The sequence below is a fragment of the Magallana gigas genome, chromosome 3, assembly GCF_963853765.1.
Source record: "Magallana gigas chromosome 3, xbMagGiga1.1, whole genome shotgun sequence".
NCBI lineage: Eukaryota > Metazoa > Mollusca > Bivalvia > Ostreida > Ostreidae > Magallana > Magallana gigas.
Window position 1 is genome coordinate 28,971,008 of NC_088855.1, and position 26,055 is coordinate 28,997,062.

Consider the following 26,055-nt stretch of genomic DNA (forward strand, 5'->3'; position numbering starts at 1 on the left):
TAAAATCTTCAGAACCCCCACCACCACCGAATTTAAAAGCTAAAATGTTTTTCCAGAAATCAACTTTCTTTGGAATTACCAAACTCCTTTAATAGATATGATTGTAGGGTTGCAATGTTGAAGCGACAAATGTTTTTGTTATACATGTATTTTTGTCATGAGAAAACCGATCAGTCAATGTACCGAACTGTCAAAGGATGTGACGTCACATATTGAAATCCACTAAAAAAGTAATGAATATCAATTAGTGAAAGATATTTTATAAGGAAATGAACATTACATGTATATAAATCGAGCATATCAAAAATCGATTGAATGATAATTCTGCGGGAAACATTTTACGTGCAAAAATATGTCTTCGTTTCAAAGATGTGGCATGAAGCCATATTAATTGCGAGTTCCAAGAACCTAATATAAGTATGTTAACCGAAATGACAAAGTGAATTTCAATTGTGTTGAAAATAGAAGCGTCATTCAGTTTAAACAAAAATTAAAGACGTGTATAGAAATTGCGAAAGTTGTTTTTTTTTAAATTTGTTAATATTTGATATCTAAATTAATACATTTTTGAGACTGTTTTTTCTTTACGATAACTTGAAAATAACAAAACTGCTCGTGACAGTCTAATAAAAATTATTGTAATTACATAAAACGATGTAATTGTATTGTGTATCGAAGAGGAGCGGTATTACCAGGCTATTTTCAATAAGACTGAAGGCTCTCTCTCTCTCTCTCTCTCTCTCTCTCTCTCTCTCTCTCTCTCTCTCTCTCTCTCTCTCTCTCTCCTGATCTCGAGAGAAGGAAATAGGAAACACCGAGACAAAAATAAAATGTAATAATATTAAAAGTTGATAGATTAACAATATACTTTTTATGTTAACTTCATTTGTGTAATAAAATTTTGTTTATTGAATGAACTGATTATTTATGAATTGATAAGTATTTAATGTGTGGTTAAGTTTCTTAATAAGCAGTTTTGGTTTCATAAATCATTTACGAGTAAAATAATTTCACATTTTGTGACGGTGAATAAATCAATCAAAAACATCCAAGCTATACAGTGAAAAGAAATACAAAATGATAAATGTATGTTTGAAGCTAATATAATACAGATGTGTCACTAATGAAATAATCCCTTTTATAATGATACTAAAATTGTCATAAATGAAGAACTGCATTGTCATTCAAATATCGGAGGCGTTTTGTAGCATTGTATAGCTTTGAATATAAAAAAAAAAATACACACACACGCAAGAGACCCATATCACTATGTTTTGTTAACGCATATACAAAAATTAAATATTAGCATTACGTAATAAATTCCATTCGTTGATAAAGTATATAAATTAAAAAAAAATAACAATGCTTTAAAAATTTACAAACATTAATCCCAAGGGACAATATCTTCGAGAAGTATGCCTTGGATTATCCAGGTAACTCAACTTTCTTATCATGTCATCCATGGAAGAATAAAAAGTTTTATAGCCATGCAGCCCCTTGGGTCATATTGCACCTTTTTAAAGATCGATGTAAAATGGTAGGCTATGATACTTAATATATCAGTGTATAACTTGTTTTCTAATTGGAATATCGAGAATTATATTCACATTATCCCTAGAATTGTCAATCCAATTAATATTTCAGATTAAATATAATTCTTGGAATATAAAGGTTACATTCACATGTAGCGACAACAATGCCGTATGTAAAAAAAACAATGTAATTTATTTTTGGACAAGGGGGGGCCTACTCCACGGTAAAAAATAATTCAAAACTCACACCATGGAAGACAAAACATAACAGACTTTGAGAAAGTCCTTTAAAAAATCTAATATGATATATATTACCGGAAATTTTAAATAAGAAGAGGAACAAGATTGTAAATCAATAAAAACCTTTGAGCTTCCCCTCTGTATCATTTGCTGTTCCGAATTGAAGTAGAGACACTATCAATGAAAATCCAAATTTTATGAGATTTTCTTTTCAGTCGATCAGAGGAATACATGTAGCTTCGTAGATTCTATGACTTCCTTGAATCTGGCTGTCTTTGGTCTCTGGAATCGAAGACAAATAAGTTTTCTTCATAACTAAAGGCGTTTTCTTCAAAGTCTTGCTCTCTCGTGTTTATCAACAAAAAGCTTGTCTCTTTCCTCTGTAAAAAAAAGAGAATACAGTTTGATCGCTTCATTGTTTTAGTTGTATACGTACCAAATTATTTTCGAAATGAAATTATCCATATCCTTTCATTTATTATAGTTATTGCTTGGAGTCCTCCTATAACGCTGATTGGTAGAAAATTGGGTACACTCAATTTGCACTCCATAAGGAACACCATCCCGATTTTCTGCTCCACTACTTCTGTCACTTTGCTTTCTGGGACTTCTTCAACAGAAACTTTGAACTGGTTTTTATGGTTTTGTCTGGTTTGGTGCAGAAAATCACCCATAGCGTTGACTTGATTTGGATGTTATCTTCAAGACAGTTCCTCTCCGTCTCCTTTTTTATCTTAGCTTATTCATCGGCCTCATCAATACTCATAGTGCCTATATTGCTGATTTTTTTTTTTACCAAGACGACTCTGCATAGGACCGATTTTGTTGTTATGGTTGTATTGTCTGTCCCAAGATATTTCTGTGCCACATTTGGACGATTTTTAAAAAAATATATACATACATGTGAAAGAAGTGCAACTGAAATTGATGAAAGGGAAAAATTCCAAGATATCTTCATTGACATATTTTCATTTTTCACGCGAAAAAAATCACACGAACAAAAGCAGATTTCTTACGGAGATTTATAATGGGGAATGTTAACATCTTTTCTCCATTTGAGAGTACCTCGCACAATTTTTCAACGTCATTATCCGGGCTTGCTGCCATAACAAAATCCCCGTAGACATAACATTTTTTAGCCGTGGATTGAAACCTGATAAGCTATGGGGGCATTTCAACCTATGATAACATAGAAATTACAAATCTACTTGCGAGAATTTTAATAAATTCATGGTTTATGTAAAATGTATGACGTCACACGAGGGTGGATTTACTTTTAGCAAAATGTGAATCGAGGATATCTTGAACTTTGGACAGAGTACTCTATACAAGAAACGATTCAGTGACGTCGCGCAATATTATTTTGGTGTTGCGTCATAAATGATTGACGTCACAATAATTCAGTTTAATAGTATCATCTTATTCACATCAGTTGTCAAGAAAGCAACAAAATGGGTCTTATCCAGAGTTGTATTGGAAAGAGAAACAATAAAGTTGGTGTCATGTCAGAGGAAGAGGCAAACGCCTACAGTAAGATGGAAGAGGAAATCAAGAAAGAGATTATGGAAGATTCCATGCAGACAAAGCCACTACCGTGGATGATGTTTTGCACAGAGCACAGTGACAGAGGTCATGAAGAAGAGAGGCGGGATGGCCTTCAACATAGAGTACAAATCGAGTGTACCCAAACTTCCACCACTCAGCGTTAGGAGAGTTCCAGTCACCCAGAGCGAAAATTTTGAAAAATTAAAGGGTAAGTAGAATGTCATCAAATAAGACACGTGTAGCGTTCTTCTAGAGGTTTATATAGGGTTGTATCATTAGCATTGTGGATTTATTTACAGAGGAAAGAGACAAATTACTTGTCGATAAACATGAACAAGCGAAGATTAGAAGAGAAAAGGTGATCCAGCAAAAGAAGCTCTCTGCTCAAAGACCGAGGCCAGCCAGATTCCGAGATGTTCTTCAAGTTGTTCCTCTGTCAGACTGAAAAGAAAGTCCGTGTGAAATAAACCATTAATTGTTAAAGAATAATAATATACTACATACAATTTACACGAAACTAAAGGTGTTCGAGCCAAAAGAGAATACCCGTCGGAGTTTCTTGGTTTTGAAGTCCCTTTTAACAAGTTTTCCTAGACGTTTTTTTTAAAATGTAGGTTGTGTCGATTATGTTTAAGTTTTGGGAACGTTTTGGCTCCCTGGAAGCTAGCGTTCCACACTAGCCCCCACCCCCCCCCCCAAAAAAAAAAACCCACACATTTAAAATATAATATAATTCTTGTTTAGAGATGTTCTTTAAAAAAAAATCCGTTGCCCTCTCTTTAAAATATATTCACTGTCACGTTATTATTTGATGAATTGATTAATGTATGGAATATTAAGTGTTTTACAGAGTAAATGTGACTTTTAAGATATAATTTTTGTTGTTTCTGTTTTTCATTGATTTTTTTTTTTGTTTTTCAAGGGAGGAGGATTTTTGGTTTATTTTTTATTATTGTTTTTTTTTCAATTTTTTTTTTTACAAGCGAACACAACCAAACCAACCATCAAAAGGAATTTCCGCTTTCTTGTTCATTCATTGTCTTTGATACTCAATGATGATTTCAAGGTGCATTTCAGCGATAATTGCATTTTTCCACACCATTTGCTATTCAACAGGGTTAATCGTCTGTCAAAAAAGATCGGCCAAGCGCACGTTACCCCATTCCGGAAAAAAATTTATTTACATTAACAAGATTTTACACTGCAACTAATGTTTCCGGTTCAATTTTTCCACCAAGACACCTGTGATACTTTGCTGTCCAATTGTTCTTATCTCTATGTCTGCCGATAAAATGACCCCGTTTTCATGAAACGATTCTACGTGTAAGTTCGTTTTGGATAGAATTTTAATAGTATCTAAAATGTTGATGACAACTTAATAAATCCGTGACAATGTCCTATATAAAACCCTTAGTTACATTCTCCTGTGCAGTGGGCGGGGTCGCCTTTCTCCTGTGCCTCGACATTTTTAAACCACAGAGAGAAAAACTTATTTCATTGATTCCTACAAACATTAAAGACCGCGTATTTAGCGATATAAGTGCTCATTCCAAGGACAGACTTTTCACACTGGATGAGTTGGAGAAATACCGAGGTCAAGATGGGAATGACATTTACCTGGCAATTCTTGGACAGGTATTTGACGTCACCAAGGGCAGGAAACACTACGGACCAGGGGGAACCTATCACTTCTTTACAGGTGAGTAAAAGTTGACTTTAAAAAGTTCTACTGATTGTGTTTTTTGGTGACATTAGTGATCGAACACGAACTATTGATTTTATCATTGATGGTGTCGATTTGTTAAGACGTCGATGGTCTTTTGCACTAGTCATTAAATTGATTGACAGATGTACACACAGAAAACAAACGAATTAAAATAATTCTCTGTCTTCTATGTGAATCACAAGTCATTATGCGATAAATCAGCAGTAAACAAATGATAATTGATTTTTGATTTAAATACGCTTTTGATTTATAAGTCCGTTCATTCATGCAATTAGTCAAGTTCACAATCCATGTAGGATACTAATATTTCCTCCTACTGGTAGTATTAATTAGAAATCAACACTTCAAAAAGATGAAATTCGAAAGAGTTTTATTATCATGATAAACAATTACCACTGTTCTTTTAATCTGTTTCCGTTTCAGGAAATGCGGGTACGAGGGCCTTTGTGTCTGGCGATTTTAGCCAGCAAGGGTTGAAAGAAAATCTTGATGGTCTTTCCTTAAAGGACATCCAAGGAATATCGGGTTGGGTTGACTTTTACCACCAACAGTACACGTACATAGGTAAAGGAAGTCATTGGATATATAATAGAGTAATGATACCAGTTGATGTAAATCATTATTCTGAAGAAAAAAAAGAATGTGACACACAAAACAAAAGTTGAAATGGAGAGAATTTGACAACAATGTACTTCCTTAGTCTGATTATTAACCCAACGTCCTTCAGATTTCTACGTGATGAGTTTATGTGACTGAAATGTGTAATTAAATATTTAAATTAATTTATGGCGATGCATGTTTTAAAGCAGTAAGAAAATGTGGTCTGGGATTTTACAAAAAAGTAATTGGTTGAAACTAGTGCCCAAACACGGTAAACTATAGTATATTTTCCTCACCGCAAAGATAACACCTATTCATTTAGTAGTAGTATTTTTTTCTATCTAAATATTTGATTTGTGATGACTTTTCATCACAACAGCAAGGTAGTATAGTTTTAGTGAGAAATCGAGAACAAAATTATTACACACATTTTGTTTCGGTTTTTTTAACGAGATACATGCATTCGTATACCAATGTATTTTAAAGAAATAAATGTAAGATTTTTTACAAAAATTGTTTAGATAGTTGGTTTTCTTATTGACTATTTTGAAACACTTCTAGAGAGGTCTTTAGACACAGATAATTTTTTTTAATTTATTCAGCTAATTCAAATTCTTTGATTAAAAAAAAATGTTAGACTTAGTGTCAGCTTCTTTAAAAGCTGTTCAAATTTTTAAATGTCGTCTGATGAAAAGAAATAAAAAATGTGAGGTCGTATATCAATTTTCAATTTTTCTTGACGTTGGATGAATATTTATACTTAAATTCAAATGGTCCTGGCTATAAATTAAATGTACCTCCATTTATTTTTTTTGTTCTATTCTATTCAACATATCATAAGTTCATTTTTTTCTGAATAATAAAAAATACATTTTCTAAAACGACCACGATTTATCGAAAATTCAGTCAGTGTCCCTAATAATCAGTATATTGAATAAAAATTTCATTGCTTTCGTATCATTACTTTCAAGACACAAAATCTTGATGTAATTGACATTTTGGCATTTAATAGGAAAATTAGTTGGGCATTTTTATGACGAGAATGGCAATCCAACCGCGGCGATGGGCGAATTTGAGAATCTCTTGGAGCAAGCCAAACAGAAGCAGAAGGAGGACGACGAAGACTTAAAAAGATTTCCGCCATGTAACTCTGAAACAAAAGTTGGTGTCAGCAGACGTATTTGGTGTTCTGAAAATAGGTAAAGAATCTGTAAATTAATTGTATTTAAATTATTGAAACAAGGAAAGATAGAATTAATTATATAAATAATTTCCTTGAATTGATTTTCCGCTACTTCTGATTTTCTATCGTAGTGGCGGCATAAAAAGAGATTGGACTGGAGTCCCTAGACAGTATTTCCAACCCGGCAATTCGCAAGCACGATGCGCATGCGTAAGAGACAAAGGTCCTCCTTCATCCGGTGGCAGTTCCTCCAACAATGGCGATCTCAATAACCCCAACATGAAAGTATATGATGGATGTGAACCAACAGCAACATCCTGTAACTTTAAAGATTAATAAAAAAATTTATTATATAAAGCTTTGGAACTTTTTGTAAATTTTTACAAACCAAAAGACATAATTTATTCAAAAATTTAAGACGACAGCTCTGGGTTTTTTTTACATAGATTACCCGCTGAACTCAGTTGTTAAATAGCGCCATTTCCAACGTTATATTGTGCAAGTTTTATTAAATGAATTAAAATACCGGTAAATCATACGTCAATTAACCTTACAACATAATTAACAGAACAATCTAACATTGTTTTTCCATATCAAAATCGTACTAAATTTAAACAAAATCCCTTCTTTTGTGGTTCATGTGGGTATGGAGGTATAGCACATTGTAGAACGCATAACCCGCTGATGCGAATTTTCTGCTGTTATTGGTACTTCATACGTATGGACGATCAAAGAAATTATACAGATGTATGATGTATGTCAAATTGATTAAAACTGGTTTATTTTTTCTACGGTAGATTTTCGAAGAGTATCGAATTTCTTAGAAAATAGGGGCGAGAGAATACATGTATACAATAATTATTTGCCCTCCACACCCCCCGTCCAAAGAATAATAATAATAATTGCATTTCGACGATTTTTAAAAATCAATAAAAGAACTTTATAGTACAGATTTATGAATTGTCGGTCGCCAAATTTGTATTGTTTTCTGATAGAGGTGCAGGAAAGTCCTTGGTCAGTTGTTGCACTCGCTTTATTTGTTATGGAGGATAATAAAACAAATGTCAATAAAATGCATGCACAAAATGAGACGTTCCCCGAAAAACCCTCGCTAACAAGCGAGGTTAGACCTAAACAGTGGCTTTAATTGTTCCAGAGATATTCCAAACACACACTTGCATGTAACTGTAATTTATTTTCACTTGGTTGATTGTCAAGTGTTCTTTGAAGAAAACACCATCAACAGGTAAATTAATTAGCCCATAATTGTCGTCATTAATTTTATTTTTTTTTGTCCAAACTCGTAAACATTCTTTAAAGTTTCACTGTATAATGATGTAAATGAAAGAAGCAGACATGTACTAATGTAAAGTCATAATGTACTCTCCATAATCTTAACTTGATAAACATCACTTTGAATTAAAAAAGGAGATATATTTACGAGAGCTTAAATTAGAATTTGAAATCCCCTTTCCCAAATTTTTAAAAAAACCTATATATGTATATATACATAAAGATTTGTTACAATGTCCGTTTTTTTGTACAATTATTTGTAAGTCCATTGATGCAAATGTTTAATACATGTACATGTTTATACATTTATAATCATCGTGAAATAATACAATATATAAGTATTCAACAAAGTTAAGAGACGTTTTCGAACAGTTACGTAGTATTCTTTAAACTACAAAATGAAATATATAATGATGTTTTATGTTAAAAAGCAGGTACCATACGATGGAAAACTCTGATGTTGCTAGTACTGTACTATACTGTACTGTTTTGTTTTGTACCGACTGTACAACGATTTTATTAACATCAAATACCTTTATCAAAAGGGGAGCAACCACAATTAATAACCCAAAATGTGACGAATCCATGAAATTAACGGCCTTGCAAAAATCTAAACAATTGTATTGAATTCATCAAACCTAGTCTGTGGACCTTTCAGGCTAAAGTTTTACTGATTCTATTGTAAATGTGCTTTGTATTGTAGTTTCGTCTATAATCGTTCGCTTAATCCAAGAAAATTCATACCAACTATTTTTAAGGAAGCTGGGTGGTCAACAAATTATCTACCGGATTTGCCTATTTCATTTTTGGGAGTTGATTTTAGTCAACTCTCCTCTGCAGTTACTCTGGCAAACCGAAAGTGAAACAGTGTTTGGACCTAAGCACAAATCATCACCGCTGACAAGACGTAGATCTTGAAAATAATAGATAAATTCGGTGTACTGTACCCTGTACCATTGTTTTTCAAAAGAAACTTATTTATAAATACCTTGAAAATAGTCAGATTTTATATAGTACGAACAATTTAATTGTTTTTTGTAGTTGTATGTATTCCTACGCCAGAGTTCAATGTAGTCTCGTTCAACCAGACGCTCGGCTTTCTCCGTAAATCTCCGACAAGCAGAGAGTCTCTCTTGGTAGTCGGAGATAAACGGAGACAGCCGAGCGTCTGGTTGAACGAGACTAGAGTTCAATATTGCTTGGATCCAGACGTGTACAATTTTTAGACACATTTCAATTACTGATACACAGTTTGATGGAATTAATTCTATCTTTAAATATTACACAGCATGATTCATATGGGGTTTTCTCGAAATTCTTGCCGAAAAAGTTCGAGAATTCATATCATAAAAGTTTGCGTAATTCAAATACAGATTAGAAACAACTTGCCAGGCAAAATAACATATCGTTGATTTTAAAATTGATAATAATCAATAAAATCAACTCCCGACAGTACTTCAGTACTTTGATTAGATATATTGTCATATGGATCACCAAATGTACCTATTTACTGAACAGATTGTGACCACTGCCTATGATTTTTTAACAGCCTTTTATACAGTGCAAATAACTGGACAAGTCTTTGCAACGGCATAAATTGTCAATTAGTATTTCAGTCACAAGAAAATTACATCCATATTAAAAGTAGTATGTTTGAAAATGTCTTTGACTCTGAGTTTTGTTTTTGTTTTTTGGTAAAATTTTTGACCAATGAATTTTGAAGAATACCAAAACACTACTGCTGAGAGTACCAGTAGCGGAACAAATTTAATCATTTATGTATTAAATAAGTTTGATTATATATATAAATTATTTTCATTTAAAACTTACAATGTCGATTTTTAAAAAAGACATCTCAAAACTAGTATGTGCTGATCAATGTAAATTGGCCCATAGCTTTCATGGTGTTAATAAAATGAAATCACATAATTGTACATTTGATTTAAATAAATTTTGTTAATGGATTTTACACTTTTTTGTACGAAATGAAAACAGTACAATATTTTGAATGGTTCAGGGACAAGGTTTGTAATATTTGACAAATATATTGATTTAATTAAATAGCACAAGGATGTAAACTCGATACAAAGGGACCGAGAAATCTCGAGATCACGAAACGTTGCGATTTCCTGTTTTCAAGGGAAACCCCAAAATGTCTTTTAAAAATCTGCTGGTTCTATTCTCCTGTGTAGTGGGTGCGGCTGCTTTGCTCTTCTGTCTCGACATTTTTAAGCCCCAGAGAGAACAACTGATTTCACTTCTTCCTACAAACTTAAAAGACCGTGTATTTGGCGACTTAGGTGCTACACCCAAGGACAGACTTTTCACACTGAATGAGTTGGAGAGATATCGAGGTCAAGTCTACCTGGCGATTCTTGGACAGGTATTTGACGTCACCAAGGGCAGTAAACACTACGGACCAGGGGGAACCTATCACTTCTTTACAGGTGAGTAAAAGTTGACCTTAATCATAAAATCATTAAATTTAGTTTTGTGGCTTGATTGAATTACTAGTACGTACTTTACGTCATTTTGCTATTTAAAAATGCAGGTTTTTGCTGTTTGTTTTGCTGGTAACAAGATCAAAGATAGTTAAAACGTAGGTGCTTCAGAATGTTTCAAAGCAAAAATATGCATTTACATTGTTTTCGGTAACTTGTGAGCGGTGAGGCATGGGAATGTTTTACAAATCAATTCTTATATATACCAGAACTGTTCTTCTTTGTTATAACTATGCCATTCAATAAGAACTAGAAGTTGGGGGGGTCACAAATTAACTGTTAGCTTCAAAACATTAGTAACTTTGACTGTAATGTCGCACTGAATGAGACATCAGTTCAAGAGTAGTTTTGTTGTTGTTGATTGTTTTCAGTTAAAAGTTAAAAATCAATTCATTAACATCAAACTGAAATGTACGAGTAATATTAATTTATTAGCTACATCAAGAACGGATGTACTGATAATTCAAGAACCCACTTATTTGATTCAAGATGTGCTATAATTAGTGATTTTACCTGACTATGTGTCCGCGGATCTAGAAGGTAAATGGGGATGAAGTTTTCCCTGAATTTTGAAAAGTTATTGAACTAACATAGGATTAAATAACACTGCCTTCCGCAAAACTCAAATTCTATTACCTAGTTCGTCAGAATATTGTCCTTTACAAAAATTTAGATTATTGATAATCAAAATTTGTACATGAAAACTTGTCATGTACAAATTTTGATTATCAATAATCTAAATTTTTGTAAAGGACAATATAAGTACAGTAGGTATTGGGGGGAGGGGCATATAAGACCTCTCTGTTACCCAACGAAGCGGATTAGGATAGTTGGATTAAAGAAAAGGTACAGTTTTGTAAAATATTAAGTTTTGAGCTCACTTGAGGAGAATCTCTGGTGAGCTTTTCTGATCCTATTTTGTACGGCGTCTACCTCTCCGTCTTTCTGTACAATTTCCTCATTTTTGACTTCTTTCGAACCAATTTTAACAAATTTTTGCACAAAGCAAGGAACTAGTCTAAATTGTTAAGATTAAGAGGAAAAATCCTCTTCTCATGGAATTAAATTATAAAACTATGAATTGGAAGATCAGGTCCCACAATGCTCACCTGTGCAATAATTGCTATTGACGCAACTCTGACCCATACAGCTTTACTATCAAACGAAATATAAAAAGCATTAGTAGTTTTGGTACATGAATTTTTATGCATAATGTTGGCTCCATTGTGTCCTAAATTTGTATCTCTTGGGTCATTCTTGATAAACATCTTAATAAAGTAAACTTTGCATATTATGAAGCACTAGGTATATGGAATTCCAATACTCAATATATCTATAAAAGTACTGTATGTGAATGAGTCATTCAAAATTAATAGACTTGGCTTTCTTGTAATTTCTAGTTTTTATGCTTTAAAAATACTTCTTATAAGTGGTTTTTCTTATGTACTTACTTAATGTCCATTGAACTCACATTAGTCTCTGTTTTTGACATCATGGGGTTATTGTTTGAACAAAATTCAATAAAAAAAAGAATTTCAATGTGACGTCTGCATAAAATGAACTATCTGGTTCGTGGGGAGAAAATCTAAGACAAGCAGTTCCACATTATTCTTTCTTCATGTGAACAAATATGGAAGCCGTTAGCTCAAGGATGCTCTAAGCCAAGTTTGGTTGAAATTGATCCATTGGTTCTGGAATAGATGAGAAAGGTCTAAAACAACATCGACAATAACAAAATTTGATCGCGAAAGTTCACTTAAGCTTTTTGCTCGGGCGAATGGTGAAGTAAGCTAAAAAGAGTGTGTTTCTTCTTTTCAAGAACTACTGCGCCTGAAATTTAAACATTTACAACAAAGTTTTGCTTTATATTAAGAATCTTTATTGTTCAAACCATGACTCCCGGGGGAATACTAAGATCAACAAGAATATTTATTACAAACAATTTTTTTTATATATTCGATTCAAGAACTACTTTGTTTTAATTGGAAGTGGTGGTATATCTAGTATGCAACCATCTTATAAATACACTTGGATCCCATGAAGAATTCAGATAAAAAGATATGATTAACAGGAATATTAAAAAAATATATATAGTTTTTAACAAGGCTAACATTCTTGCTATTACAATGTAAGAATCTTGTTATAGTTACATGTAAGATACTAAATGTTTTATTAAGTGACCGCTGAAACAACGTAGGCGAGTTGTTGTTGAAATCATGCAAGATCACTGGACCAATAATGTGGCCCCTGGATGGTATCAGTATGAATATACAAATGTACATGTAGAAAAAAAAATTATTAAGCTATTTTACAACATGTGATAGTACATGCATTATGCAATTCAATTTATTTCTTCATTTTTTTCTATGACGTCCAAATTACAAGTAAACAATTTAGTTTTTTCAGAATATGCAGGTACAAGGGCATTCGCGTCTGGCGATTTCAGCAAGCAAGGGCTGACGGAAAATCTTGATGGTCTTTCCCTCGAGGACATCCAAAAAATATCTGATTGGGTTAATTTCTACCACAAACAGTACACTTACAAAGGTAAAGAGAGTCATTAAATACTTTTACATGTAAATGATGTAAATGATTATACAAATGTAAATAAAATCGTTTTACAATCAGATTTTTTTTACATCAAATAACTACTAGTAGGCATTTTAAAGGACCGAAACACGATTTAAGATCAAAATTTTATTTAAAAATAATTTTTTAAATTTTAAAATGGTTTACCTGTGCATTTTGAATTATTGACCAAAATTTGAATGTTAGAAGTCAAATATAAGCGAGATATAGAGGTAAGTGATTATTGTTATGTAAACAAGGCAAATGTCTCATAAGTTTACAAATAGCTCAAAGTAAAGAAATCATCATTTCTTTAAAAAAAAATGACTCTTGACAAACAAAATTACCTGGTTCTGTGTGTTCAAAAATAATATCATCAAAAGAAAGTAACATATGATTGAAACTTTACCAATACAGCACATGTGTAAACAATAACAGGATTTGAGGTTTGTTTACATAACAAAGAATTTCAAACTCTGTATCTTGCTATTAACTTACTTTTACGAGGCATTAAACTATCTGTAATAACTATTCTAGACATAAAAATGGAGAAATAGAATTTGAAAAAAATTGAGATCAAATCGTGTCTGGATTCCTGTAAATGTGGGAGATAATTTGACCTAATGTATTTCCTTAGTCTTATTATCAACTCTTTGTCTATCAGATTTCTACATAAATGAAAATAAATAAAAAAATTGAAAATATTCTAAACAATATTTTTGGTTATGCATGTTTTAAAACAGCAGTATGAAAATGTGGTACAGGCTGACCAAAATATTATGGGTAAAAAACAGTCTCAATTAACTATTTCTTGATAGCATCCCATTTTGTCATAGTACTTATATACTGTAGAACTGATATTCTTATTTTGGTTACCTTTCTTTACAAAACCAACGTCTTCTTGTATTTTGATAGTTAATCTAGTACTATTTTGCTATTTTTCCCCCTTTTTATTGACAATTTTTAAACATTCTCAGTGAAGTCACCATGCAAACACAAAATTTAACAGTATTCAAGCATTTAAGATTTAAATTAAATTGGTTCCAAAAATAATGAATAAATTCTCAGTTATAAAGGTTTAATCTGGTTCAAATAAAGGCTAAATTCCCATAAATTCTCAGATATAAAGGGTTTAGAATAAATGGCAGCTACGTGAAATCGGATTAAATTCATATGCCGTCTGATAATATAAATAAAGCTTTTAACCATGGTGTCTGGTTAGATATTTATACACAAATGCAGTTCTACTCACAAAACTTACTAACTATATTTCCATTATTTATCACGATCTTTCTTTAAATTATTACATACTATTTGTTAACTTGAATTTATTTCTTATCATTGAAGAGATATCTAAAAGTTAAAAAAGACATTAATTTGTCAAAAACTCTTGTCAAAGTTTCTGGTTGATTAAAGAAGTCAATTCATAATAAAGAGGTGTTATGGACATTTTGACATTTTATAGGAAAGTTAACTGGACACTTTTATGACAAGAATGGCAATCCAACCACGGCAATGAACAATTTTGAGAGACTCTTAGAACAAGCCAAAAAGAAACCAAAGTATAGAGATGAAGATCGTAAAAGATTTCCTCGATGTATCACTCATTACGAAGTCGGTTTTGGCAGAAAAATGATGTGTTCTAAGAATAGGCAAGAAATTGTTTAAAATTTTGAAAAATCATGCTTTTTTAAGTCGATATTTTATTAAACGAGGTTGAACATCGATAGCACATAAATATCTAAAATACTTATATCATAGAAATGTTATCCACCGAATCTTTTTTAAAGATTTTTCGATTCCATCGAATTCAAGATAACGAAGTTTGACTCTTCGACTCTGAATGATTTTCTGTTGTAGCCACGGCATAAAAAGAGATTGGATTGGAGTTCTTAGACAATATTATCAACCCGGGGATTCGCATACACGATGCGCATGCGTAAGAGATAAAGGCCGTCCTTCTTCCGGTGACAGTTCATCTAACAATGGCGATCTTAATCATCCATATTTGAAAGTATATGAGGGATGTAAACCTACAGCAACATCTTGTTTCATAGAAGATACAAATCTTGACCTTAATATCTATTGAACATATATTTACATCTACTAATATTATTTCCTCTATTTCTTACGGAAACACATAGTTAATTCATAGCTCTATAGAAACAGCCAGACTGAAATCTACACGCCCCGTTTATCGATTGGTCGAAAACTACAACGGCTGAAACTGACAAGATACTGACAGGAATAAAATGGACAAGCCCTGTTTATCGATTGGTCTAAGCCACCAGCAACCTAAGAAAAATCACGGACTGCACAAAATAATCATAATGATGTCAGACTCAAAGTCTCACAGGAGACGATTTGGCTGTTTCTTTTAGCTAACGTACTTATGTACATTAACAGTAATTTAGTGAATTTTACTAACTTTTCATAATCAATTTATTAATTAGTTAAAAGAAAGATGTTAATATAAATGATAAGATGCTTCATTGATGATTCATGCGGGTTATGAAGGTAGCGATCATTGCAGAAAAAAATTACATAACCCTCTAACGCGGGTTATGTATTTTTTCTGCAATGTCGCTACCTTCATATCCCGAATGAAGCCCCAAAGAAAGCATTTTATTGTTTAAATATATCATTTTGATAATAGCATTTGAATGTTAACTTTATAAAAAAAATCGAGATAGTTTCAGGTATTTCTGAAATGGAGCTGAATAATGTTATTTGTTCTGATATAAATGTGACATCTATTAACATAATTATATCTATCTATACTACTATATTAAATAATAGACTCGATTTTTTTAGCTTTAATACCGATAAATCGGAAGAGTGCTGTCTTTTGTTTTATATATTTTAAACATCATTGGTATTTGAAGATTACCAATTTGTTTTTATTTTTTCTCAATCAAGCTTCGGTAATTAATAATCAACGAAAATTCCTCAAAAAATTCCGGAAATCATCTGAATTTTTTGGATTTTACAATCTTGCGCATGCGCATTACATTCACGCTAAATCATGGGAGGCTTTTATTTTATGTTTTCACAATATCACATTTGCATGGATAAACTTGGAACCGATAAAACAAATGCGTGTTAATTTTCATTGGAAATTCTTTTCTGTTTATCAAAGAAAATACGGGAGATAACTCTAACACAGCGCATTTAACTAAAAAAAAAATTCCGAGAGTTTCGAATGTCAACATGTTGTGTAAAAAACGTTGTTGAAATATGTTGAATTCTGCAATAATATTATTATAGAATTAAACTTTTCGAAGAAAGGTATTTACAGCTTCAAAATGGTTTGTTGTCAACAATTTGACTGTTATTTTCAATGCAACTTTATTAATTTTCTCCAAAATCGTATTGGAGCGATTCTGCAATTTTCTGCTACATTACGGGTATATAGGAGGCATTTTAACTGTGGTGAAGGCCTTTCCCGAGACACAGCTTATTCCAACTCAGCAGAGTGCAGTAAAATTAATAGCATTATTGTAGGCTTGAAGATTGGTTATGCAAATGTCAACAATACGTATACGGTGTTTCGATGTACATGTATCTATTTTGTAAATGCTTGATATCATATGCAATGTTAAATGTCAACCCGTGCAAGCACGGGTCAAAGTCTAGTATGACATAAAAGATCAAGATCGAAAAGTTTTTTTTTTGACAAAGTAGCTTGTCTGTTTCAAGCTGCGCTTTATGTTTTCTAGGAAATGCACATATTTTATGTCACTATTTATTGTGTATAGTCTCTTGATTCATATAAAGTTGAATGTGTATTGTATTTATTGATACAGCTCATATCTATTTTCTCGGCTGCATTTGTTAATTTTTAGAATAATGTTTATTGTGCAACTTTATGTAATATATTTTGTTCAAAATACCCATTTTTACGTTTGCATAATTTGAAAGTCGACATAAATGTGTGACATAAATGTCTCAAATTATTACGATATAATCAATTAATATTTTTGAATATTTAATATTGAAGTAGTTCAAAGCTTCGTAAGAGTAACTATAAAGGCAATTTAAATAAAGAAATATGATAATTATACAGTTCATCAGATTTTGGTTTGTAGCACAAGTGTACATTTGCTGTTATTCTGCGGTGTAGAAAAAGAAATGTCTAGTTCAAATTAATAAAAATTCAAGGATTCATACTTGAGTTGTATAAACAAATTAATGCTAACTGTCGGTCAGTGTAAACAACATGTATTTAGCAGCGGTTGACGGAGACTTCACCATTTTCAGGTTTTTCAGTTTTGGTAAAACACACCTTTAACCCAGACTAAGTAAGTTTCTTTATTTCTGGTAGTTCTTTATAAAATAGCGAAGGGAATGCTTTTAGTAGGGGTAAATATATTATATAAATAGTGCCTGTTTGGGAGGGTAACAGTTGAAATTGACACCCCGAGAAAACCATTGTCAACCGACGCGAAGCGGAGGTTGACAATGGTTTTTGAGGGGTGTCAATTTCAACTTTTATCCTCCCAAACAGGCACTATTTATTTTGTTATACTGAATGTCTTTTTTAAAATTTTTAAGAAAATTTTACTGCTTTTATATAGGAATAACGCGAATTCTACAGCGAACCGTACGCGCATGATTTTCGCGCATGTAACATTTTTTAATGTTACCCGTTGCCAAGTGCGTTGCTAACGCTGAGGGTAATAGTAAATATTATTAACTGCGTCTTAACCAATCAGATTTCAGTATTTAACATGAAAGTATAACAATCTATATTATATATGATGAAATTGCAACAGTTTTTAAAATGCAATGGAAAGTACTATGTACTAAACATTTATGAATTTTCAGTCGCCTAATTTGTATTCTATAGTGGTGATCATGAGTCAATGGTCAGAAGTTGCACTCGCACTAGTTTTTATGGAGGGAAATAAAAAAGAATAATTATGTATGCACAAGATGAGCCGTTTCTCGAAAACCCTCGCTAACAAGCGAGGTTAGATCTGAACACTGTCTGTAATTGTTCAAGAGATATTCCAAACACACACTTGCGTGTAATTGTAATTTGTTTTAATTGTCAAGTGCACTTTGAAGAAAACACCATCACCAGGTAAATTAATTAAGACATGATGGTCGTAATTAATTTTGCAATTTTTTCCGTCTTTGTTAACTTGACTTATTTTGCGCAATAACTCTTATTTTGTCCTTAAAAATCTCTAAGCAGGAATGAATAAAGCTGGCTTGCACCTTTGTATTGACATGATGTAAATCCCATAATCTTAACAAAATAGACATATTTACTATGGTTCGTTTAATATTCGCGGGTACCAATGTTCGCGGATTTGGTAAGAATTACAGTTTCGATCAAACATAAATGAATTTGTGGCAATTGATCCAAATAATAGAATGTGTTATTACATATTGCATTTTAGTGAAGATCAATTCAACAACGAAATTTACGAGAATTTGTATTTAACAAATATTGAAGAAACTTCAATAACAGTTGTTACTTTTGAAATGTTGTTAACAAGAGCTTAAAAAATTAGAATATCTACCACTCTTAACATTATAAATCACACGTATACGTTTTAAAGTACATGTATATGTATAAGATTTTGTGCAGATTTACAACACCCTTTATGCAAATCGCCAATTGATTCACAATCATCCATAAACATTGCGAAATGACATGTCATTATTAATTTCAAGGCAAATAACACATTGAAGTAAGAAATATCCATAGTAACGAAGCTAAGACAGGTATGAAGCAGTGGTTCAATCCATGCAATATATTAGTTAAAAATATTTTGTATGCAAAATGATAATATTATTACTGGATGAAAAAAAATCTGAAGTATTTTATTCAATACGTCAAGGCGTACAGACACATTACATATTTAAACAATAAAATGTTAGCTAAAAGAAACAGCCAAATCGTCTCCTGTGATACTTTGAGTCTAACATCATTATTATTCAATTTGTAGTTGTGACAAAAGTTGCAAAAGTTGCAACATTTCAAAAGTAACAACTGTTATTGAAGTTTCTTCAATATTTGTTAAGATTTGTTAAGAAGTCCGAGATTTTTCTTAGGTCGCTGTAGGTTACGAGCAATCGATAAACAGGGCGTGTGAATTTCACTCCTGTCAGTTTCAGCCGCTGTAGATTTCGACCAATCGATAAACGGGGAGTGTAGATTTCAGTCTGGCTGTTTCTATAGAGCTATGAATTGACTATAAGTTTCCGTAAGATGTAAATATATAAAACTGATTGCAATAGCTTAACTTTGTTAAAAGGGAAGAAACCACAATAATACACGGGAAATGTAATTTAACGATAACGAAATTAACAGCCTTGTCAAAATAAATAATACACTCTCGGCGACTCTTTTCAACTCGATGTATCCAATATACCTTATATAATTAGTTAAAACAAATAAATACTTACTTTGGCGATCTAAAATCTTTTTATCGGTCACTTTTTCCAAGTCACAACTAAAAATGGAGTTTTAAAAGAGAGAGAAAAAAATATGCTATACATATAGGGAAGATTTTACATTTCATGATTCTTCTACACCGTTTTTCTTGCACCAGAAATGTGACGCAACAAATAAATCCAGAATTAAGAAAAGTTTGTACACGGATAATGCAACCATGACTTAATGAATCACTGGTTTTTAAAACACCTTGACATGGATCAAATACATTGACCCCTGAAGAAAACAAGCAAAACAACATAACACCGATCATGAAAAGAGAGTAAAAAGCAACACCAATGGCAGGGAAACTTACAGCGACAAGTGTCAAGTTAATTTCAGCAGCAAGATTATGTTCAACATGTCGTAACATATCCGAAATGTTGTTCTTTCAGCTGTAGGCACAGCCGAGCAATTTGTGGACTCTTTTTGGACAAGCCTATGGCGCATCCGGCGGGAGGGGGTATAAAATGATGGGGCTAGCTCTCCATCGACGCAGTTTAAAGCCACTTTAATTTCGGATAATTAAATTAAAAGGTAGGAAAGAGTTTTTTTTTAAAGTTTCGACACTTCATACCAACTTATTTTTTTCATGTTGGATGAATGGTGTAAATGTGGATACATTTGTTTCCGCGGGTTAATCTATGGGGGAAAATATCAAGATTTTTTCAGCACTAATGATGGATTCAGTTAAAATACATGTGCTCTTAAATCATTCTGTATTTAAAGAAAGTTTTTGTTGCGGATGGAGATTTTTAGTTATTTTACAAGTTTCATATCTTATTTGTTTTTCATTATTTATTTATTGATTTATTTATTGATTTATTATTTACTCTGAGGATGCAAATGCAATTCATTCAATCGTATGTTAATTTATTCTCGATATTCATTTGATTTCTTATACATTCTATTCTACAGGCAGGATGACTCCTCTGTTTAACCTCCTTTTAGTTTTGGCGGCATCATCCTCAGTGATTGGTATGTATCTGAAAAGCAAATATGAGCAAATTGTAATTGTTTTAATTTTTTTTAATTTTTGCAATTGCCTAAAGCTTTTACAACTAATACAACTTTTAAAAAATATAATATTCCTTGATATCGCAAACTCAAACAACCTTGATTGTCTAATTAAACTATTGCAGCCATGCCTCGTGGTAGAACTATGCCAGAACCAAGGCCAATGCCAGAACCTATGGGAAATCAAATGGGAAATCAAATGGCAAGACCTGAGCCAATGTCTATGGGCGCTCGTCCAATGGGAAATGGCCAACAAAGAATGACAATGAATGCAGCACAGAGCAGAATGGCACAAATGCCAATGATGCCTATGAATGCAAATTCGATGAACATGCGAATGGCCAACATGGGACAGATGCAAATGGCGAACATGGCTAACATGGCAATGCGTCAGATGCAGATTAACTCCATGCGCAATGCAGGAAACCAAATGAACAAAAACGGCGGAGCTGGAGAAGGCGCCGCTGCTGGAGGTGAGGGCGCTGCTGCTGGAGGTGAGGGCGCTGGTGCGGCTGGCGGTGAAGGCGCCGCAGCTGGTGGTCCACCGCCGCCCGACGATATGGAAGGTATGGCCGCCCTCGCCGCAGGTCTTCCTCTGGATGATGCTCCCCCAGCCGGAGCCGGAATCCACGCTCAACCATCAATCCCAAAGATGCCAACACCTATGGTTGCCATCCCAGCTCCAATGATGACTCCAATGACCATGATGACAATGCCAGGCGCCATGGTAGGCGCGGGTAATGCTGGTGCCATGGGAATGCCGATGATGCCAGTCAATGGGATGATGCAAATTAATGGAATGATGCCAGGCAGTGGAATGATGCCAGCAAATGGAATGATGCCCGCCAATGGGATGATGCTAGCCAATGGGATGATGCCCGCCCATGGAATGAATGCAGCCAATGGAATGAATGTAGCCAATGGAATGAATGCAGCCAATGGAATGAACGCAGCCAATGGAATGGTGTCTGGTGCAGGAGCTGGTAACATGATGATGCCAATAATGATGCAAATTGCGGCACCATCTGGTGCAGGTGCAATGAAATCTACCCTTACAGGCATGGTCACTGGTATGCCAATGGTAATAATGCCCATGGCTGCACTGATGGGAACCGGAATGATGCCAATGGGTATGGGAGGAAAACAAGCACCAATGCACAAAAGACGTAAGAACCTCAACTTTTGTTATATAGCAAAGTAAAAGTGCCTTATAAAAGATATAAATAAGGATACTAGTATACAATAGATTAATAACATAAATCTATGTATTTTAAATGTTATCTCAAATATCATCTTAATATAACATATTCTGTTATCAATTTAACAGGATACAGGAGAGCGGCAGCATATCCACCGATGGAAGGTATGAACATGGGCAACAAAATGAATGCTCCAAATGGCAACAATAGACAGGGAAGGAACATGGCAAACATGATGAATGCAATGAAAATGTCTCAAATGAACATGAATGCAATAAATGCTGCAAATGGTCAACAGAACATGGGCAACATGATGAACGCAAACATGGATGACATAGTGAAAATGCAACAGATGCAGAATATGGATGACATGGTGAACAACATAAACAACATCATGAATGCTTTCAATGGTCCACAGAACATGGGCAACATGATGAATGCAGGAATGGATGATGCAATGAAAATGCAGAAAATGGACGATATGATGAAAATGTCACAGATGCAGAATCAAGTGAACAACATTATGAATGGTCCAAGGAATACAGAAAACGAGATGCAACAATTAAACAACATGATGAATGCTGCCAATAGTCAGCAGAATATAGGCAACACAATGAACACAGTTGATGATGTGATGAAAATGAACCAGATGCCAAAAATGGACGATATGATGAATCAAATGAACAACATGATGAATTCAAATAGAGGTCCACAGAACAGAGGAAATGTGATGAACCAAATCAGCAATATGATGAATGTTGCAAAAGGTTCACAGAATATGGCTAATACAATGAATGCAGTGGATGATATGATGAAAATGTCGCAAATGCAAAATATGGACGACATGGTAAACCAAGCAAGCAACATGATGAATGCTAGAGGTCAGCAAATGGACGACATGACTGTTGCAAGTATGAATGACATGATGAAAATGACAAATATGGCAAATATGATGAACCAAATGACAAATGCTGCAAACAATCAAGGTAGCATGAATTCAAAAATGAACAATATAATGAATTCTGCAAGCATGCAAGGAGCCATGAATATGAACAACGCAATGCTTGCACCAAATAACAATGGAGGTCAAGGAGCTATGGGGGCTATAATAAGGGCATGCATGAACATGATGAATGGAATGAATAATGTTAATATGCAAATGATGCCTGAACCAATGCCAAATAATAACAATTCTCCAGCACCAAACAACATGAACATGGGAATGAACATGATGCCTTTCATGCCTGAACCAATGCCAAACAACAACAACTCTCCAGCACCAAACAACATGAACATGGGAATGAACATGATGCCTTCCATGCCTGAACCAATGCCAAACAACAACAATTCTCCAGCACCAAACAACATGAACATGGGAATGAACATGATGCCTTCCATGCCTGAACCAATGCCAAACAACAACAACTCTCCAGCACCAAACAACATGAACATGGGAATGAACATGGGTATGAACATGATGCCTTCCATGCCTGAACCAATGCCAAACAACAACAATTCTCCAGCACCAAACAACATGAATATGGCAATGAACATGGGAATGAACATGATGCCTTCCATGCCTGAACCAATGCCAAACAACAATAATTCTCCAGCACCAAACAACATGAACATGGGAATGAACATGATGCCTTCCATGCCTGAACCAATGCCAAACAACAACAACTCTCCAGCACCAAACAACATGAACATGGGAATGAACATGATGCCTTCCATGCCTGAACCAATGCCAAACAACAATAATTCTCCAGCACCAAACAACATGAACATGGGAATGAACATGATGCCTTCCATGCCAGAAACAATGCCAAACAACAACAATTCTCCAGCACCAAACAACATGAATATGGCAATGAACATGGGAATGAACATGATGCCTTCCATGCCTGAACCAATGCCAAACAACAATAATTCTCCAGCACCAAACAACATGAACATGGCAATGAACATGGGTATGAACATGATGCCTTCCATGCCTGAACCAATGCCAAACAACAATAATTCTCCAGCACCAAACAACATGAACATGGGAATGAACATGATGCCTTCCATGCCTGAACCAATGCCAAACAACAACAACAACTCTCCAGCACCAAACAACATGAACATGGGAATGAACATGGGTATGAACATGATGCCTTCCATGCCTGAACCAATGCCAAACAACAATAATTCTCCAGTTCCAAACAACATGAACATGGGTATGAACATGGGAATGAACATGATGCCTTCTATGCCAGAACCAATGCCAAACAACAATAATTCTCCAGCACCAAACAACATGAACATGGGAATGAACATGGGTATGAACATGATGCCTTCCATGCCTGAACCAATGCCAAACAACAATAATTCTCCAGCACCAAACAACATGAACATGGGAATGAACATGATGCCTTCCATACCAGAACCAATGCCAAACAACAATAATTCTCCAGCTCCAAACAACATTAACATGGGAATGAACATGGGTATGAACATGGGAATGAACATGATGCCTTCTATGCCAGAACCAATGCCAAACAACAATAATTCTCCAGCACCAAACAACATGAACATGGGAATGAACATGGGTATGAACATGATGCCTTCCATGCCTGAACCAATGCCAAACAACAATAATTCTCCAGCTCCAAACAACATGAACATGGGAATGAACATGATGCCTTCCATGCCAGAACCAATGATGATGAACATGATGCCACCTACAATGAACAATGATAACATGATGAATGGCATGAATAATGGAAACAGTAATAGCATGTCACCTATGCCTGAACCAATGCCAGTGAATAACATGCCATCTATGAATGGAATGAATATGGCTAATATGGGAATGATGCCATCCAATTCTGCAAATTCTATGAATAACATGCAGTCATCTGCCAATAACATGATGATGATGATGATGTCCCCACAAAACAACATGATGTCTCCAATGAACAACCAGCCCTCCCCCAATAATGGCATGTCCAAACCATCAAAACCAAGATCTGGTGGGTAGAAAATTCCTTCTTCAGAAATATTCTTCTGTTCACACACAACCACGTTTATGCTTTTAGATTGAAGAAATCTTTTCTATGCTGTTTCACTTTTTAAATATATTTTATATATATATATTTTGTTTACATTGCAGTTTACTAGAGATTTAATGTGGATTTGTGTTAGTACCAAAGAGCTTTCGTCACTTCAGCTGGTGTCTTTCAGACAACCAATTCAGTCACAGGAGATGGACTTGGTATGCTCAGGACTTGAGTACACATGTACCGGGTACACTCTATCCCATTTGTGCCAATCAATGTATAAAGTTATATATAATGTTCTGCTTTAAGTTGTGATATGTTGTTCACTGTTCAGCGACTTATAATGTGGCTTTTATGATTAAAAGCATTTGTTATCCAAAATTACTTTCTAGTCATATTTTTCCTAACAATAGCATAGTCTGACACTAAAATGAAATGGGAAAACATTTCAGCATTAAAAAGATGTATTTTAGTAAACATGTAGTTACCCTAACTTAGCGTTTTCTAAACATTTTAGAAAATTCATTTGAAAATACAGTTAACCAGGGTCTAAATTTCCTGATTAAAATTTGTATGTAGCGGCTGATAATTAGAAAATGTGAATGTATGAATGAGAATTGTTTTAATATCAATGTCATGTTCAGAGAACACATTCAAAATAAATTTTGAAAAATTGTGTATATCCTTTTTTTCTGAAGCATTTTAAAACACTTGTTTTTGAAGATTTTTGAAATGTTACTCAGCAACCCTCGTTCCTTGATGTCTTGGTGTTGTTGGCCGACAGCTCCTTGTATATCCAATCATTACTTTCTTAGTTTAAGTGAGAAGTACATGCATACTTACAATGAATTTTAAATGAGTATACTCAAGGATTTGTTATAAACACAAAAAAAAAAACAACGTAAAATTGTGGTAGCCAACATCAAACTCCTCTTTCTCCTGTTTCAACTTTTTTCTCATGCTCTCTTCAGAAAGGTATCAGAAGAACATGCAATTTTGACAACAGCCCTCCGATTGCCTGGGAATAATATAGAGTTATGGCCATTTAATGATATTCATGCATGGTTTTTATAGACCTGATGAAAGTTAATATCAACCCAGGACAAAGTCCATAATTGATGAACTAGTACTTGCACTCTCTTCAGGTCTATGAAAATATGTA

The 26,055-nt window shown here is 33.8% G+C and overlaps 3 protein-coding genes and 1 long non-coding RNA gene across 4 annotated transcripts; 3 read left to right on the forward strand and 1 right to left on the reverse strand.

Annotated features, from left to right (window-relative positions):
• The first annotated feature begins 4,529 nt into the window (after positions 1–4,529).
• On the forward strand, positions 4,530–7,184 carry LOC105321841 (neuferricin). The gene is made up of 4 exons (XM_011420314.4): positions 4,530–5,016; positions 5,467–5,607; positions 6,656–6,842; positions 6,958–7,184. Exons 1-4 carry the CDS (start codon positions 4,710–4,712, stop codon positions 7,160–7,162), a joined length of 840 nt encoding a protein of 279 aa, XP_011418616.2. The 5' UTR covers positions 4,530–4,709; the 3' UTR covers positions 7,163–7,184.
• LOC136273775 (uncharacterized) lies at positions 5,545–20,092 on the reverse strand. Its single transcript, XR_010712004.1, has 3 exons — positions 19,953–20,092; positions 19,609–19,655; positions 5,545–5,667 (listed from the first exon to the last, which is right to left on the reverse strand). It is a non-coding gene; the product is annotated as an uncharacterized lncRNA (long non-coding RNA).
• On the forward strand, positions 10,198–15,665 carry LOC105321843 (neuferricin). The gene is made up of 4 exons (XM_011420315.4): positions 10,198–10,566; positions 13,027–13,167; positions 14,654–14,840; positions 15,049–15,665. Exons 1-4 carry the CDS (start codon positions 10,272–10,274, stop codon positions 15,275–15,277), a joined length of 852 nt encoding a protein of 283 aa, XP_011418617.3. The 5' UTR covers positions 10,198–10,271; the 3' UTR covers positions 15,278–15,665.
• Positions 19,887–25,752, forward strand: LOC105321844 (transcription factor mef2A). Its single transcript, XM_066079155.1, has 5 exons — positions 19,887–20,173; positions 20,555–20,614; positions 20,779–21,819; positions 21,981–24,866; positions 25,007–25,752. The coding sequence occupies exons 2-5, from the start codon at positions 20,560–20,562 to the stop codon at positions 25,012–25,014; spliced, it is 3,990 nt and encodes a 1,329-aa protein (XP_065935227.1). The 5' UTR covers positions 19,887–20,173; positions 20,555–20,559; the 3' UTR covers positions 25,015–25,752.
• The last annotated feature ends 303 nt before the right edge of the window (positions 25,753–26,055 follow it).

Bases quoted from the DNA above. Each gene is read 5' to 3' on its own strand.
- LOC105321841 (XM_011420314.4), top strand. From the start codon at position 4,710: ATGTCCTATATAAAACCCTTAGTTACATTCTCCTGTGCAGTGGGCGGG. The intron at 5,017-5,466 runs GTGAGTAAAAGT...TTTCCGTTTCAG, and splicing joins AACCTATCACTTCTTTACAG to GAAATGCGGGTACGAGGGCC. The intron at 5,608-6,655 runs GTAAAGGAAGTC...GGCATTTAATAG, and splicing joins CCAACAGTACACGTACATAG to GAAAATTAGTTGGGCATTTT.
- LOC105321843 (XM_011420315.4), top strand. From the start codon at position 10,272: ATGTCTTTTAAAAATCTGCTGGTTCTATTCTCCTGTGTAGTGGGTGCG. The intron at 10,567-13,026 runs GTGAGTAAAAGT...TAGTTTTTTCAG, and splicing joins AACCTATCACTTCTTTACAG to AATATGCAGGTACAAGGGCA. The intron at 14,841-15,048 runs GCAAGAAATTGT...TTTCTGTTGTAG, and splicing joins ATGATGTGTTCTAAGAATAG to CCACGGCATAAAAAGAGATT.
- LOC105321844 (XM_066079155.1), top strand. From the start codon at position 20,560: ATGACTCCTCTGTTTAACCTCCTTTTAGTTTTGGCGGCATCATCCTCA. The intron at 20,615-20,778 runs GTATGTATCTGA...AAACTATTGCAG, and splicing joins GGCATCATCCTCAGTGATTG to CCATGCCTCGTGGTAGAACT. The intron at 21,820-21,980 runs GTAAGAACCTCA...TCAATTTAACAG, and splicing joins AGCACCAATGCACAAAAGAC to GATACAGGAGAGCGGCAGCA.